This window comes from Anopheles merus, chromosome 3L (assembly GCF_017562075.2).
Source record: "Anopheles merus strain MAF chromosome 3L, AmerM5.1, whole genome shotgun sequence".
Lineage (NCBI taxonomy): Eukaryota > Metazoa > Arthropoda > Insecta > Diptera > Culicidae > Anopheles > Anopheles merus.
The window spans coordinates 28,956,690-28,975,542 of NC_054085.1; the positions used below are offsets into that span (position 1 = coordinate 28,956,690).

Below are 18,853 nucleotides of genomic sequence, written 5' to 3' on the forward strand. Positions count from 1 at the left end.
CGGGCTCTTTACGAGCCCCATAATGTCATTCGCCCGTCGCGGTGATCGTAGTCCATTGCCATGGACTGTGATAGCTGCTCGCACCTCCACCACCACCACCACCACCACCACCACCGGCACCAGCACCAGCTGCTCCTCCACCACCAGCGCTACCACTGCTAATGCTACCGCCGGATGAGGCGCTCAGGCCACCGCCGGAAGATCCACTTCCAGTTAGCGACAGGCTGCCAACGCTGCTTCCGGTTGGAGGGACGCCAACACCTGGCCCAAGACCCTTCTGGGCACTGTAGAGTAAAGGGGAAAAGAGACGAAATGGGCATTAGAGGACAGCTCAATGTAGGTGTTTGATTGTTAATATTATGATTAATGTGACAACATCACAAATAAAGTGTTCTCTAGCAGAAGAGGGATTTTTTATAATATTTGTTTACTTTGATCCTTCTATTTATCAACAAAGTTTGCGAGACATCTTCTAAATGATAAATTCTACTGTAGACAACCTTCAAAATCTAGAACGTGACTAATTGTAGCATCAATTCCTAGCTAGACCTTGGTACATGTAATTGACGATGAGTTCCGTGAACTCCAAACAGTACCATCGTTCAGGACGATACAATAACCGAGTTAAGCGGAGTTCTTTAGAGCCTGGGTACTACCATCCATTAGTTTATTGGTCACCACTGCGAGATCAAATGATTGTCCAAAAAGCTCACGAAAGACCTGGGAACATGTCCGAAAAACAACATACATTCTTTAAACCCAACCATATCTTGAATATCTTTTTTAGAATATTACGTTCAATTAGTAGTCATTTTAACAACATTCAAGTTCAAGTAGTAGTCATTTTTAACGACAATACCAAATGAAAGAAACGAATGATGTCTAGAAAGACTCGAAGACTCTCAAACCCGATCAACGAACTATTTTCTAATTTTGATAAAGACAATATATTCATTTCCATGTATTTAAGTGTACATATATGTTTCTATGCGTTTGAGTTGATTTAATTAGACTCATATATGGGTAATACTAATACTGGCTATTCTTGGTGCAGTTGCAATTAATCCTTCATTCGTCATTTATCAACTATTATGAAATCTCATCTCACCAGAATCATTGATATCAGGTACTTGATTGTTATGAGACATCTTCTTGTGATACGCCCTTGCAAACGATTGCTAATTTATATTACATTCTTAACTATTATATTGATATTGGCATGTTATTCATCTATACTGCTCCATCATTAACATCATCTCAGGGCAGTTATGTTTCTGTTTTGCTAAATAAGGACAAAGAACCAATAACTACCCGTACGATGGTAATGAAAACTATTGAACATTCTTTTAGTACCTCAGAAGCAATCATGGACATTCTCTTCAGTACGTTGCTTTCTTCCATCTAATTTCGTTTATTAGAGCTATCGAGATCCTACGAGCAGCTTAAGCAACCCACTTGACAAAAGACATTTGAAGGAGATTTGAAGGACAACAGCGATACCCCACACGCAACGGTAATATCCTCCTATCCCTGCTCCCCTGCCTGTAGTTTGCGAAACGATGTGTGCGTCTGTGGTAACCTTCTTGCAGCACAAACAGCCAATTTTGATCTTAAACTGTCTGCCACCGAGCGCGTCAAATACCGGAGCGCCCGATAATGTCAGAATCGTGTGCATTGCTCTAACGCAAACCACACATACACACACACACAGAGACGCACAGCCAACACCGAACATGGAAAATTCATGTTAAAGTAATTAACGAATTCACTTTACAACATCAACATCATTCGTACACAGCGGAGTGTATGGGGCTTCACTCGAAGCCCGGACAGTTCGGAGGAGAGAATGGTTTCACTCCAAGGGTGATTATTCGGAAAACCGGGGTTTGAGAAGAAGGACCAGTGAGAAAGGGAAAGAGGGTTTTGGAAGGGTTCACTGCACACCGAGCCGTTTCGATCCATTATGTAGAGCGAGCCATGCGCGCGCGCGCGCCGCTGCTTGATCCGGGGGAATGCACATCAAGGAGAAATGTTTGCAAATCGTTTGTCGATCCCCGTCGTGTCCCCGTCGTCTGGATGCACCCAACCCCTGATACCAAAGCGAATCGGAGATATTGAGTTCGCTCTTTGATTGTTAATTTAAATTTTGTACTATTGAAGTTGAAGTTCGTGGTGTGCATACGGCCACGCCATGGTAGGGAAGCATTTTTAAGGGTCTCCTGCTACGAAACTAACAACTCGCAACAACTGGTAAGGTACTATGGAAAACGGTAGTTGTTGTACTATATCCGTTGATGGATCGATTGAATGCGATCAATTGCTGCGGGACCCACTAGCATCACCATCATCATCATCGACGTCCTCATATCGTATATACACAGCTGGAAGCTCAATAAGGGCGTCCCATATACAATGTTTAGTAAAAAAAAAAAAACTAAGAGCAGATTCCCAAGCATGAACGTATCAACAACTTCTCGCGTGCGTTGCAGACCCGTGCAGGCTCGTTATTGCAGGCCCGAAGCACAACAAAACGCAACGGGGCAGAGAGCAGGTTCTCGCGCGCGCATCATACGCCGAAGCCGCGAATGCTAATTGAATTAAAAACCCACTCAAATAACAAAAAAAAACGAAATGGAAAAGTGCAATATACAGCTGCCTGTGCACCTGCTAGTTGTACCGATAAGTACGCAGCAAACAGACAGACACACACACACACACACACACACACACACACACACACACACATACAGTGCGAACACAGTTTCCGTGGTGCTTGACGATAAGATGCCCGGGGGTCGTCAGATACGCGCAACTGTGCCTCGGCGCTTACGGAACGGCCGAACAGCAGCGGCAGCAGCAGCAGTGATGAATTAGATTGATTTTCTTCGATGAAAGCTAATGAAATTAAACCCATCCCGATTGGTTTCCCACTCCCGATAAGGCCCAGTATGGTGGCGGCAATTGCCCGTGCCTTCATAAGGCTTCCGAGTGGAGAGCGAATTGAGATGAAACAAGAGAAAAAGGGTTCACTTTTTTTTTGGATGGGCTTTTAAATTGGAACTGACGCAGGCATGGGTTTGATGTACAGAAATGGTGACTTGGTTTGGTGATATCACCCATTGTGATGGGAGTTTCACAAATTGAAAACTTTCAAGCCTCAAAAACTGGGATAGAAAAGTTCAGACAGTTTGGTAAAGTTGCTGCAGCAGCAGTTTGGTCAGGGAATTTGTTGTTTAATGCGCTTCAGGGTGGCATTGATAGATGGGCTTGGATTAAAACTAGCTCCAGTTTGTCAGTTCAGAAATCCACAAAAACCTGACCACGCTATGGGTCCTATACTGAAAGTAGTCGACATCGAGTCGAGATATCGATCGACTAGTGTCTTGACTGTCACATACCATCCAAATAAGTCGATCAGTCAGATCTTTGATGTTTCGTGATACATGGGACGTACTCGCTAGTACGCCGATCTACATGAGCGCATCTTCTGGCAGCGGCCGGTGGAAAATGTTTTGAGTCAACAAGCGTATGATCGTAATGTATCTTAAATTTAACTATTACAAATCGGGTGGCTTAGTACACTGGCTTATAAACTTCAGATTCATACAAAACAAGCACCATAGAAGCTACAAGCTGCTGCGTTCAGCCATCATTGACCAAAGCAATGATCTTGACGAAATGAGGTTTTGTTGGGAACACCAAACTCATGCTCCTGTCAAGTTCTCCGTGTCGACCAAATTCCGATTATCGTTCAGAATACGACCCACTGTCTCGAAGCGTCTCGACGGGATGATGGCAAAAGGGCCACGGGACATCTTCAGGACGCACCGTGCACCGAAAGTGGGGCTGCAGGCGTAGCATTGATTGAAATACATTACCACTCTTTATTTCACTTTAATAGAGATAGATGGTCGAATGGTCGGGTCTCTGTTTAAGGGCTGGCTGTGGAAAGTTTCGCACACAACAACGCACAAGATGCATTTTCAGGGTGCGTTCGTGCGTTAGCCATCGCGCAAAAAGACCCCCCCCCCCACACACAAGATACACATTACAGCGCAGCCGAGGGAGTGTTTTAGTGTCTCGACTCGGCATATAATGTGTTCCAAGGGCGTACCGACGTTTTCCAGCATCACCAAAGCATCCGGCGAAGATGATGATCTTGGTAACTCCGCAACCGCAACCACCCGGGACGGAAGGCTTACCACTTTCCCGTTCATCCGGAGCGCGTACAGACACATCTCTAAAGCTTATCCTCTCGCTCGCTCTCTCTCTCCCTCATTCGCTCTCTTTCTTAGCATCCGATCCCTCCAACCTACCGTGCAACATCACAACAAAGCGGGTGATGATGGAAAAACAATAAACCAGCATTAAATGCATCGCAGCAGAATCGATGGATAAGAGCGAAGGGAGAAGGGTTGTTGTAAACAATTCCACAAGCGCACACACACACAAACTTGAGCGTCGTGGACGTGCAATCAAACGTCAAACTCTCTTCTGCTAGTTCGTCTTCATCCCGAAGGTTCTCTCCCGCACATACCGAAACCGATACATAACGTCACTGGTGTACATGCTGTCATGGGGGAGGGGATGGCAGCGGCGGCGGCGGCGGCGGCAGGGTTTTGCCAAGGCTAAAAGTTAAGGGAATTGAAAAGATCCGCCAACTTTAGGGTGGAGGCAGGGTTGGGTTTAAAGTTGGGGTAGGTAGGTAGATGGGTGGCTTAGGCGAGGTTTGAAATTGGAAACACAAAGGAAAACTGTCAAAGAGATTGATCTCCAACCGCACCCAACTATATTATATCCGAACGCCGGTTGACTACCTCCGACGAAGAGCGCACTGTTGGAAGCGTAGCTTTTTTTGCGGAATCGGCCAACCACGAAACGAGCGAACACGCACACAGTCACATTGTGCTGCCACAGGAACGTGGCATTAAAATAGGGTTGTACGTATTTTGAGCGTATTTTTAATGTTTTTTCTATTGATTGTTATTAATATAATCTAATTTTTCAATAAATTGATTGTTTAACATTGATGGTGACGTTACGGGATTTAAACAAAGTTTTGTCATTCCTTCTCGTTAAGATGTTTTAGTTCTGTTAAGCATTCTGGTTTGATCTAATTAGACTCCCAGACATCGAAATTTGCCTTTGTACGACAGTAAGGTCCAGTATACTTAATTATTATATATCAAACGCTTTGAATGTCTTCACAGTCTGTTAACGACTTGCGCAGTTACTACGTCCTGAAGGTATAAATATACCTCAAACAAGTCTAACATTGAGTTAAAGTACACGAAAGCTCATTATCTGCAGAGCAATGTTCAGATGCATCTCAATGTTGAAGTATTGGACTTGATCCATTCAAGATCTAAGAAATACGAAACATTTTTCAGACATTTTCAGGAGTAGTTAAACATTTAGAGAAAAAGGCTACCTCAACGCTGTAAATGAACGCCATCACAACAAGATGTAACAGAAATTGAAGTGAAACCAAAAGCATGAGAGATAAATGTTACAGCTTTTACTAAAACATAAAAAAAGACGCGTCACTCATGTTGTGGTACTGCGCACAACCAACTACTCCGCCAAAGTACGATTCGAATAGCATCGGTGGTAGTGGTATCGGCAAGCATTCCGCTCACGCAAGTGAAACGGTTAGAACTAATTATACTGAATAAAATACGAATTTTTATGATCCCCAACACCAAACTTTTTATTTTAATTCTCTACACTTCTGTTCTAGCCAAGCACCGACACCAGAATCCCCTTCATCTTTTTACCGCCATCGCCCGTTAGCTCTTTCGATCATCCACCTTGTCCTCTCTCCATTCTCACGATCATCTTTCTCTCACCTTCTCTCCTACTTCACGGTTCGTGTTCTTTAGCCGCCTGTACGGATACGGCCGCCGTTATCAGCTGTCATCGACGGCCTCTATCGTAGCGGCCAAGGTCGCTTCATGTCATTACACTTTTTTTTTTTTTTTTTTTTTTTTTTTTTTTTTAACGAAGCTTTATCAAGAAAATTCTGACGTGTGTTGTCTTTTCATGCATATCGATATTGTTATCAACGAACTTTGCCTTTTTTTTTTTGTCGCATCCGGCAAACCTTCCTCGTGCTTTCAATAGACGTATGTGCTGGTGTACCTCGCTAAATAACTATATCGATTTAATTTGATCATGCTTCGAATTCGTATAATAGCTTTCTCTCTTATTTGATAGGATATATTGTCTGTTCGGACTGCTCGTTATTAATTAAATGCTGCTAACTATGAGTCGAACATTTGCTGGGGGAGCTATTTGCCTTTTGGTGCTATGCCTCATCATTCAATTGCGTCGCTCAATCTACAGCTCAACCTCACCAGCTCAACCTCTATCAGAAAATTCGTCTTCATCGGTGCCGTCATGTGTGAAGACGAAAAGCAACTCGTAACATTGTTGGTGTTACACTTGGCGTTGTGCCGACCTCCCTGAACCAGTATTTCTATTGTTCCGCTCGCTGCTGTTCCATGTGTGTATAGTGTAACGTATACAATTTTGCTGATGTGTGCGTGTGTGTAGGCTAGAAGTGTTCGCGTAAAAGTTATGAGGTGCTAGTTCTTGTAGTTTTTTTTTTTTTTTTTTTTTTTTTTTTTTTTTTTTTTTTTTTTTTAATCCTTATTCCTAATTTACAATTTTTTTTTTGATAGATTTATATAAAAACCGTATAATTGCCAAAGTTTTCGCGATTTCATAATTCGATTCTTCTTTTTAATGCATAATTATACTTGTGTTTATATATATCTATTTACAATTAAATCTATGATATCCTGTTTACCTATCTTATTCCTAATCCTATTTACCTAACTATCTACATCCTATATATGATAAATCTTATCTACCTAGCTATCTATATCCCATACTTCCGTTATTCCTTATCTCTAAATCTACACTACGCTATTTCCTACACTATTGACGTATTGGTATCAACCTTATTCAAATGTCTTAATCATAAAACTTCTTTAACCTATTGTTGTGAATTTTTTCTAACTTTTTCCCATTTCTAACCACACAAGTTTGATTGCTGGGTATCTCCACTACCTCATATGGCCCTCTCCAAATGCCTTGTAGTTTTTGCCCTACACCTGTTTGGTTATTCCTCACCAAAACCATTTCTCCCCACATGGGCTGCCATTCATTTGCACTTTGGTCATACTTTGCCTTTCTCTTTGTTTTTGAATTAATCAAATTTTCTCTAGCAATAGCGTGTATTTCCCTTAGTTTTGTTCTTAACTCTTCACAAAAATCTGTATATGTCTTTTTACGATCTGTTTTATGGAATATTGATGTTGGCAATCTAGCTTTCTTACCGAATACCAATTCGTAAGGAGTAAACCCTGTAGAGGAGTTTACACTAGTATTGTATTCCATCGCAAAATATGGCAATACTCTGTCCCAAGTCTGATAATTTTTTCCCACAAATTGTCTCAGATAAATTTTTAGTTCTCTGTTAGCTCTCTCTACTACATTTGCTTGTGGATGGTATGCCGAATAACCTACTTTTAATTTTTTTAATTTTCAATAACCTACAAGTGTCTTTCATGACTTGGCTCATGAAGTTTGTGCCCTGATCTGTTACTAGTTCGGATGGGGTACCTACAAGACAGATTACCCCTTCAACAAACGCTTTTGCAACCGTTGTTGCCTCTTGGTTTTCTAAGGGAATAACTATAAGATATCTTGTAAGGTCATCTTGAATGACAAGCCCATACTTGTTACCCTCCTCTGATTCTGGTAAAACAACGATATCCATATATAATTTTTCAAATGCGTATTTCGAGGTAGTGGTAATTTGCATAGGGATTTTGTTAAATTTTCCAATCTTATTGAGTTGACATGACTTGCAACATCTGACATACCCTTCAATGTCACTATCCATTCCTCTCCAAAAGAACAACTCCTTGATCCTTTTCTTCATTCTTCTTACCCCTACATGTCCTCCTAACGGGGCATCATGAAATTCTCGAAGAACGGTATTGACTTCGCTTCTTTCGATTTCAATCCTGTCCAGATCTGAGCTGTAATTTTTAAATTTTGTTTTAACTGCTTGTTTAATCTTATCTAGCTGTCCTTTTCTCTGCATATCCTTGCCACTTATATCCCCATCCCAATGTATTTTTAACAAATTTCCCCAGTGATCTTCTTGGTCGTCTTTCACAACATCTTCTTGTACATTATTATCTTTTTTGTTATTTTGTGGCTCTAATACTTGTTTACTTTGTTGGCGTGTAACTACGGCTACAGTCTTGTTTGCTTGTTCTTCTTGTATTTCGTTCCGATTAAGTTCTGGTAGCCTTGATAAAAAATCAGCGACTACATTTTCCTTTCCCTTTTTGTAGCGAATTTCGCATTCCACCCCTTGGAGTCGTAATCTTAACCTTGATAGTATCGGAGAATTTTCTTTGAGCCTCCAAATCGATACTAAAGGTCGATGATCAGAATAAATTAGGAATTTTTGCCCATAAATGTAATGCTTAAAATATTCAACGGCCCATACAATAGCCAAAAGTTCCTTTTCAATAGGATGGTACCGTTTTTCCGCTCCTACAAGGGATTTACTAGCGTAGGCAATCGGTCTGTCTACCGTTGTTTCATTGGATAATACTGCCCCAAGAGCATAATCACTAGCATCGGTAGTAATGACAAAGGTATCTTTAAAATTTGGTCGTACCAGCAAAGGCTCTGAAACTAGAAATTGTTTTAATTTTTCAAATGCCTTTTCACAATGCTCATCCCAAACGAAATTTTTATTTTTCTTCAGTAGCTCGTGTAATGGTTTCCTGATTTCAGACACGTTAGGAATAAATTTACCATAAAAGTTAATTGTTCCAAAAACGATCGTAATTCTTTTATTCTTTTTGGTGTTGGCATATCTAATATAGCTTTCACATTTCCTTGTGTTGGCTTAATTCCTTGTTCATTAATAGTGTGGCCCAAGTAATTAATTTCTGTATGAAGAAGTTTGCATTTTAACGGTTCAATTTTAAGATTGTATTGCATTAGTGCTTTAAGAACTTTAATTAAATTAAAATTATGCTCCTCTACCGTTTCGCCAAATACCACAATATCATCTAGATAGACAAACGCTTTGACAGGCTGAATTGAGTATAGGACAGTGTTCATTAGTTTTTGGAATGTTGACGGGCTATTTTTGAGACCCATTGGCATTCGTAAAAATTCATAGTGTCCCTTAGACGTGGAAAATGCAGTCTTTGCAGCGTCTTTGCGTGCTATGGGAATTTGAAAAAAACCCGATTTCAAATCAATCGTTGAAAACAATTTACTGTTTCCAATATTATCCATAATATCGTCTATCCTCGGAATAGGGTATATAAATGGTTTTGTTATTAAATTTAACGCACGAAAGTCAACAACAATACGATATTTTCGTGCCCCTTCACTATCAGATTTTTTTGGTATGCACATCACGGGTGCATTCCATGGGCTTTTGCTTGGGGTTATAATTTTTTGTTTCAGCATTTCCTCTATATGCTCTTCCATGATGTTATTTAATAATGCAGGGAATCTGTACTGCCTTTTGTAAATGGGGATGTTCGAGCTTGTTTCAATTTCATGCGTTGCCGCTTGGGTATATGTAAGTTTATCTCCCGGCAAGTAAAATATATCCTTATACTCAATGAGAATTTTTTTTATATCCGTTGCCATTGAACTATCCAAATGATCGATATTGATTTGTTTCATCAATTCCCCAAATCGTTCTAAGCCCACCAATGGAGTGCTTTTGCTTGTTTCAATTACATCACAATCTGTAAGTTGCTTCTCAATATTTGGGAGAAGTTCAAAATTATCTTGTGGTGTAGTATTACTATCTTCGATAACAATATTTGTATTCTTTTTCCATTTTTCTTCTATTTCCTCTATATTTCCCTCTGATGGTTTCTTTAAATTTATGGTTCGAAAGTTTTCCCCAACATTAACAGTATATTTTATTAAAAATTCTGCTCCAATTATTCCCGGAACACCAAGTGTTCTTATAACATAAAATTTTGTTCGATATAACGATTTTCCGACGTATAAATTTATAAAAATTGAACCCACAGTGTCGGATAATGTTCCGTTAAAACTCGAAAACGTTACTTTATCTTGATAATCTATTGTAGAGCACCCAAGCTCTTTTACTAATTCCCAACTCAATGCATTCGAACATGCTCCCGAATCAATTAGATAATTAATCTTTTTTTTCTTTTCATTCTCTGATAAAATTTGAACCATCAGTTTACCTTCCTTAGTGAATGCTATATCTAGTGATTCATAATTGCGTATGCATTCACTATTTATTATCGGATCCCTTTCGATTGTTTGTGTTTCTTCTGCCCTAAGGCAGAACAAATCAGTTTTAATGATGGGAACACTAGAATTTTTATTTGGACCGACTAGTGTTCCGTGTTGTAGTTTTTTTGATTTGTACTGTTATGTGACTGGGGTTGATTATATGTATTTCTAAAATGATTGTATTGAGAAGAAGGCCCTTGTGGATGATTGTTTTGTGTTGGAGTATATTGTGAATAATTGTTTTGTGTTGGAATATGTTGTGCACCATAGTTTCTATACGGTGTTGGAAATCTTTTTGGCCGTGAAAAATTGTTGGTGTTGTTAGTAATGTTAGGATTGTATGTAGTGCTGTTATGTTGTGGTAACCCAAAATGATTCGGGTCTGAAAAGTGAGTGCTATTAACATGATTATCGCAGCGTGTTCTACTATTATTCCGAAAATCTACATACTGCTGGTTTCTAATAATACCGCTATTTTGGACAAGTGGGCTGGATGAGCATCCGTTATCAACACTATTGTGGATGGAATTGGTAAAAAGAGCATTGTTTGCGGTATCGTTTGTTACGGAAATCATTGTACGATTTAATCTTTCTTCAATTTTTCGGATGTGTTCTATTTGAACTACCTCTTCCTGGAGGTATTCTAAAAGCTCGTTAAAATGTAAATGTTTGTTTGTTCTCGCGAGTGTTTGCAATTCTGGCTTCCTTAAACCGGCCAAGAAGTGAATTTTTAAATTTTTCATCGCGTATGAATCTTCCGTGTTGTTTATGTCGTTGTTGATAATTTGCTCTTTTAGTGTTAACACCCTTTCTTTGTATTCGGAGAAAGGTTCATTGACCCCTTGATGAAGCGTCTCAACTTGTTGAAAAATGGCTTCGATGTCAAATTTTTCTCCAAATTGTCTAATCAATTTTATCTTCACCTTTTCCCACGTATTGTCCAAAATACGATTAAAAAAACCAGCCGCTTTTCCTTTTAACTTAAACATAACTGTACGAATCAAATCCTCCTCAGCTTCTCCCTCCGGAATCTGATTTGCAAAATATTCGATCTGATACAAAAAACCATCCAGATCTCTTGCATCTCCGTTAAATTCAGGAATGCAAAGCATTGCCTGTTTAATGGGAAACTCGTAAGCCATGCTATTATTCGATCCGTTTATTGCTCTATCAAGTTCCGCGCTTTGATTAAGAAGCTCTGCTTTAAGTATTTGAAGGCGTTCTTTAAAGCTATAATTTTTAGTTAAACACGCTTCACTAATTGTTGTTGAATTTAAATGACTGGCGGTCTGGGTGATACGAATATTTGTTATATTTTCGGTATTAATTTGAACAGTTCTGTTCCTAAGAGCCAGAACTTTATTGTTCATTACCTTATATGTTATATGTACGAAAAAAAAAATATGACTATGATTAATAAAAAAAATATCACTAAATAAAGGTTTTTTTTCTTCGAACACTATAACTTATTCAAAATATTTAAATAACTATGCACTTTACTATTAGGCCACTAAATATATGTATATTAAAATTATTTCACTAGCTATTATTACCACTATGACGCTGCGTTTTCCCTGCACCACTTACAAATAAAATATTTACCGTTACCAAATTACCCGGGTTAAGAACACCAGCCAGAAATGACTTTATATGCGCTAAATTTTGCGCTTTACCGCTGTCACCAGATGAAACGGTTAGAACTAATTATACTGAATAAAATACGAATTTTTATGATCCCCAACACCAAACTTTTTATTTTAATTCTCTACACTTCTGTTCTAGCCAAGCACCGACACCAGAATCCCCTTCATCTTTTTACCGCCATCGCCCGTTAGCTCTTTCGATCATCCACCTTGTCCTCTCTCCATTCTCACGATCATCTTTCTCTCACCTTCTCTCCTACTTCACGGTTCGTGTTCTTTAGCCGCCTGTACGGATACGGCCGCCGTTATCAGCTGTCATCGACGGCCTCTATCGTAGCGGCCAAGGTCGCTTCACAAGATAACCTCACCACAATGCGCCAGAAGCAACAACCCGCACATGCGGGCGGTGGATTCAAAACAAAACCCCAAACTAAGGAACAAAAAAAAACAAAAAGAAAACATACCGAAAGAACAAGATAAGTTTATGCCCTGGTAAGTTCTGGCAAAAGTTCGGTCCCCTCGGCGACTCTGCCGGTTCCCGGAGAGTTCAGCCCGGAGCTGTTCGTCGTTTCCGGTTCGGACGATGGAAGCTAGATAGAAAAGCGATATCTGGATGATGATGGTGGTGGTGGTAGCTGTACCGGAGCACCAAGTTCTCATGCCTCTTGGGGTCTCGCACACTCGCCTTCCTCCACTTAATGCATATGTAAATGGACGTTACACGGCTCGTTCTGCGTGTAAAATGGGCAAACTTTTCGCCGCCAAACTCTCCACACCAGCCGACGAAGATGATGTGCCGAACAAAGGCACCGGTAGATGATGCATTACGATTCGGCTGTCGTTGTTGTGCTGCGGTTGCCTTTTTTTGTTTTTTGCTTATCGGAACTTTCTCCTATGCGTTTCGTTTGCCGAGGGTGGTGGCGTACACGGTGCGGCGTCACACGCTTTCGGTATACGCAAAGCCAAATTATGGACAGTAAAACACACATCTTCCTCCCATTCCAAAGCAGTGATCGCTACAGCAGGGGTGTACAATCGCCATACCCTTTGTCGAATCGAGAAGCACGCGGACAGTAAGTCACACAAACAAAAACTACAACAGTCACCCGCTGGAATGTGGGAGGCGGCTACAAGAGCACATTCCACAGCATCGCCCAGGCTACCTAATTTAAAACAACTCACAAACGAACGGTCCACCCCAGCCAAACAAAAAGAGTCGGCGGCCAGTACAACGGTAGCGCGCCACCAATACACCGACAGCTCAGGCCCACAGCTCCAAGGTCCAAGATGGGCCCGGGCGAGAGTGACAAAGGAATTCGTTTCGTTGCATTATTACCGCACGGCACCACCCATCCATCCACCCAGCCCTGCACAGGAATCGATGTGCGCTGGTACAACGCAAACCACACCGCTGGCCATGAATCCGTAATCAGCTTAGGCGCGGAGATGTTTTCTTTTCAGGTGGGGTTTTTTTTTCTGTTTCACTCCTCTTCCACAACTTCCGGCTGGGGATGGGGAGTGTTCTTCCGTCTCCTTATAGTTTTATATTTTAAACTCCGGTTGCGGGGATTTATTGTGGGACAACAAAAAGTGAAACAGTTCCCGGAGATCCGGATCTAAAGGGGCAACACAAAACAGCTCTTTTTTTACTCTAATAAATTCCGTAATATCCTAAGACTTGACCCTTTCAGTGTCGTAGATGTGGGCATTGTAAAAACTCTGATTTCTAGCTCCTTCGTTGAACCTTTTGGAATTAATATAAATGATTTTGTTTTTAAAATCCCATCGCCTGTTACAAAAACAGTGCTGACGACACTCGCGAAGGTTTCTCTATTCCAAGAAGTCAACCAGCAAGCCAAAGTTCAAAAGTCATGGCAGGCTGTCAGGGGACAAACTCAGACAAACGCAGAAGCATTTTGCATGTTTTCGTTTCACTAACGCGGAAAACACAAAGTTACAAAGTCATCATTGGTATGTTGAGCGCGTCCATGTGTGTGTGCGTGTGTGTTCGTATGTATAGATAATGGATCCGGCAATAAATCACGTTTTACGTCCAAAAGCTGATTGCTAAATGAATGCAGAACAGTACCACGCACACACCACCGTTTGTCAGGGATGCAAAACCTGGCCTTGCATGGTACATCGGAGAGTGAACGGAGTCTTGATCATGATCGGTCTGTTTAAGGTCACACACGGCAATATCTCTGATCAGTGGAATTACCACAGTAAGGCTCTTAAGAACTTGAGCTCTTTACAGACTCTTTGGACATGATGGCTTAGTTTCAGCGGAGTAAAACACATTTGGACAACCCTGCTGCCGGCTAGTCCGTGTAACTACTACGATAAACCAGCACAGGGATCGACAACTTTTCAAGAAAAGAATCAAATTGAAAGAATTAAAGAGATTGCTACGGCGGGCCATTTGCTTAAAGGATATTAAATGTTATCATATTTTGTAAATTTTTATGAAAAAAATCATTCTTTTGTCAACTTTTCAACCGTTTAGTCTAAACAAATGAAAGAATTCTCTCTTTCATACACCACTATTTTATTTATTATGGTAAGTCCCGTGCGTAAGAATTCACATCCAAAATCTGTTTGTGTATCTCACGAAAATCGATTCAGGTGTTAAACGCATTTTATCTGCGCACCAAGACTTTGCCGACCCCTGCAATAGTGCAATGGCCTCACAGCAAAGTTAATACAAGAGAAAGAAAGAAAAAAAATGGTGCCCCTTCTTTTAGCCGCCATTTTGTTGTGACTAAAACGACGCACTCACAAATTTGCACACTCTCGTATGAGCTCGTGCGGACTGGACTGTTGGCTGCGTAGCTCGTGCGCACATACCGGTCGTCCCTGCCTACTACCGGTCGTCCACTTCTCCCCAGACATCGGTGGACCGGATTTAAATTGGCAAGTATGGCAAATAATTAGTTCACTCCGGCGCAGCACCTCATTATGGCGCAGCAGTAGCGCAAAAATGACGCAATGTACTGCACACTTGGGGGGACGCGAGTCGCGCGCCACTGGATGAGAGATTAATGGGTGTGAAGGGAGCCGCCGCCACAGCCGCCGCCGCCTATGCGTTGTTTGCACGCAAGTACGTCAACCGAATCGCGGTCCCGACTACTACTCATACGGCTGCCCCATCGACACAAACGATCGGGTGTGGATTTTTTGTGTGAACTTTAGGGTGAACTCCAAAGAAGAATATGACGTGGCGCGTTTCTGTAGAGTACAGAGACTGGTGACTCTCTTTCTTTAGGGGGTCTTAATATATACCGACAGAGATTCAGTGGAATTCTAAGCTGAGGTAAGATTCAGAACAAATTACTGTTTGATAAATAACCAAAATGTGTCAAAATAGCTGTCAAAAAAATGTCAACTTCGGTCACTTTAGGTGGTCCAAAAACAACATCAATCTTTTAAGGCATGACTTCGGACGATGTCATTTATTATGAGTTATCGCTTGCGAGTAAGCATCCGGCAGATAGTGTGCTAACTGTGCTTGGTATTGCGCCACACCAGAAACTTACGCCCCGTCTATCTCATTAATGTGACGCTGCTGCTAATTAGCCGTGTTTTCTCCCAATTAATTTTATTACATTCTTCTAGCTTTCAACTAGAGCCTCTCTCTGCCTCTTACGCAGAATAATATATTGCACATCAATGCCTCATTAGCTCAGAACAGCTCCACTATCTGTGTGGTTACGTTGCGTTACAGAGTGGCCACCACAGAGCTCTAGAATCGATACACGCCCATCTCCTTCGACGATCTGCAGCGACCACGAGGGAGAGAGTGTCTAACACGATCATTGATGAGCAACACACGGCCACAAAACGAGGTCGCGCACTCATTTGCCTCACCTCGAACCTCGGACCAAGCTGAACCAACAACCAAGTAGAACCAGCGCGCAAGATGGTCCAGAAGCAATTGGCTGGATTGGCTACCGCTGGAACGACCAGCGATGACGCAAAAAGTAAACGCGCTTTCGGAGTCTGTTCTAACGCCGTCTCTTGAGCAGAGGAGAAGGTGGAGTAGATTTGAAGTTGCGCCTAACCCCTGTCCCTATCGCTACGCACCCTTGCCCGGAGTTGCGCGAACGGTTGCGCATAAGGGAAGAGGAACATAAGAGTAATAAGAACACCGTGCCGCAGTGTCATTGACATTCTGCGTTTCTCTCTAGTTTGTCTATTACCTCCACAAACGCAGGTTACTCTTATTACCTCGCTATATACACCGCCATATCGGTTCGGTTCTGTCACCGTTGTGCCACAGATAGCTTCACCAAACACTTTTCTTCCTACACAATGACCGCTGAGACCTCTCTCTCTCTCTCTCTCTGGGCCGACAAGCAAAAACTGTTTTTCGAATTTTGTTTTCTAATCGTTTCTACAACTCGCTGTGCGCTCCATTCTTATGCTCCATTTATACACTATTAAGTGTCCCGTTGATCACGTTTTTCGCATTGTAGTGCACACCACCGCACAGTTTCACCAATTCACCGATTGCCGCCATTGCGTGCTGCTCTCTTCTTGTGTACACTGTGTGGTTTGGCGCATTCTCACCCGCCGCTTGTTCACTTTAGGAAATTAACGTTTCCGCTTTATTTCAAACGGCGTGGGTCCATTCGCACCCAAAGGGTCGGGGATGAGCGACAAAAAGGGCCACCACAGTCAGCAGCCTCCTCTCCCACATCATCCACCACGGACACACTGTTTTCCGCTCCGTTTGTTCTAAACTGGACGCGTCGGGGTTTTAAAATGGTTGTTTTGTTTACGCAAGCGATACGATTAAGTTTCTCGCCCCTTGGCCTATACGTCACATGAATCGTCGTTTTCCAGTTTATTTTAAAACCGAACGATTAAACTGTGTGGTTAGGCTGCAAATTCTAATGAAAACAGGCGTTCTGTGTGTTATTAATTTGCTCTTTTCTGTGTGTGATGAGTGGGATTGTTATTTTGAGTGGTAAAGCGTTTGGGAAATGAAATTGCAACAAAGATGAAAACAGAACAGAATAACAACGAGGATTATAGCTCTTTGGAGAGATTGTTTATATTTCGCATAAAACCGATCAATAAATAACATTGTAAAATAGTGAACATTAGGTCAAATATTGGAAATTACCCAACACTTAAATCAATTGGCAAGGAGAACCTATAAATTGATAATGAAGAACCAAAAAGATTAAATTTAAATAAACTAAAATCAATATATTAAACATAGAATATACAGAAAAATATAATAATAAACAAAACAAGTTATTTACATTATACAAGAAAAAAATCATACAAAAACAAATTATAAAATGCATAAAAAAATGTATAATATACACAAAACGAAAATAAATGAACACAAATCCACAAATAATGTTAAAATTAGGAAAAAAAAACTGAAAAGATATATAAAACGAATAAATACAAATAAACGTCGACCGATCATTCCAAACATGTATACAAAACACATAACAGAACAGAAAGCAACATAGCAAAATACAAATAAAATGGAAGAAGAAACAAAGGAAATAGAACAACTCACAATACTAATTATACAAGAACACAAAGCGAAGTCATTCTTTCCTATTCGTCTATTCACCGTACAGCTAGAGCAGCTAACAATACCGAACAAAGAAGAAAATAACAGTGCATCGCAAAAGATCAATTCGCTGCTTTTACCTGGTGCGAACGCACCAATACACCAACAAACCAAAAGTAGCCCCAACCGACACCATTAAAGTTGCATTTTCTACGTTTTTTAATGAAGCTTGATCTGATTCTGTCTTCTAATCTCTGTCCGTCAATCTATTTTTTCCACCCCGCAACCTGGGGCGCAAGGGGGGCAGGAGTGGATACCACCTCAACCTCCAGCTCACGCTACATTTTACCCCTTCATTCCTGCATCTTGGCTCAAAAGAAACGGGTTTTCGGTTTGGCGCAAACTCACCAGCGGCCTCCATTTTGTCCTAGTCCGCGTAGCACCTAGTCCTTCTTTCTTTGGTTTGCCTTCTCCCCTAATCTCCCCTTCCTCTGTATACTCCCGCGGTGATCATAATCTTCTACCATCTCCATGCTGTCGTCCATGCCCGCCTCTCCATTCCCAGGCGGTGCATACTTAATTGCTCTTTTCACCCGTCGCACGCCTAGTTACCGTTGCTTTTCACCTCGCGGTTTGAGCGAACGTCCAATTGCAACTAATGATCGTCGTACATGTTCTGGATCTTGGTTTGTGGTAAGGAAGAGGAAGAAAGAACCTGAGCGGCGTCGTGTACAGAGCGGCGACACCACACCAGCAAAACCCACTCACTCACCGGCGGGCGGCCTTGCAACGCATCGCAATGTAAAGCTGGAAAGCCGCGATGGATTTGATGGCCATTCTGTACCATGGATGAACCGATCCGGGAGGATTAACGGAACTCCAGCAACTCGCCCGATCGTCGTGTTTCGATTTATTACATTATTTCCGCTTAATTACGATCGGCTTTTGTTCCGTAGCGCGTTGCCATGGCGAACCGGGGGAGATGGTTTGATGCAATTTGCGTTTTCACGTCGTTTCTCTGTGTCTCGGGGTGATTTAAATGAAATGTGTCCATCTGCGTACCGACGGGTACAGCTTTATGAGTGGAGTACAAGGGGCAGGGTAATTTATGGATAATACAGAATGAATTATTGAAGATTTATTTAAGAAATGGTTATTGATGTCCTGTGAAGTTCATGGGAATAAGGTCGGTCTGTGGACCAAAATCGGAATATTTCAGGTTGAGGTCGAACTTTATTATATTACTGCACAATGAGCGGACCTCTTTACAGATAAGGTAATTTCTTCTAATTTTTATCGCCAATAAAAGTTGGCTTTTATTCGGCCACATACGAAGGAAAATCCAGAA

General features: G+C 41.4%; 1 protein-coding gene across 4 annotated transcripts in view; it reads right to left on the reverse strand.

The window, feature by feature from the left end:
* Positions 1 to 25: 25 nt before the first annotated feature.
* LOC121600406 overlaps positions 26 to 18,853 on the reverse strand; it is a 44,902-nt gene continuing 26,074 nt past the window's right edge. For all 4 annotated transcript variants that reach the window (XM_041928955.1, XM_041928953.1, XM_041928954.1 and 1 more), the window contains exon 3: positions 26 to 284. In XM_041928955.1, the coding sequence (XP_041784889.1) occupies positions 26 to 284 (259 nt within the window). The remainder of the gene's footprint in view (positions 285 to 18,853) is intronic.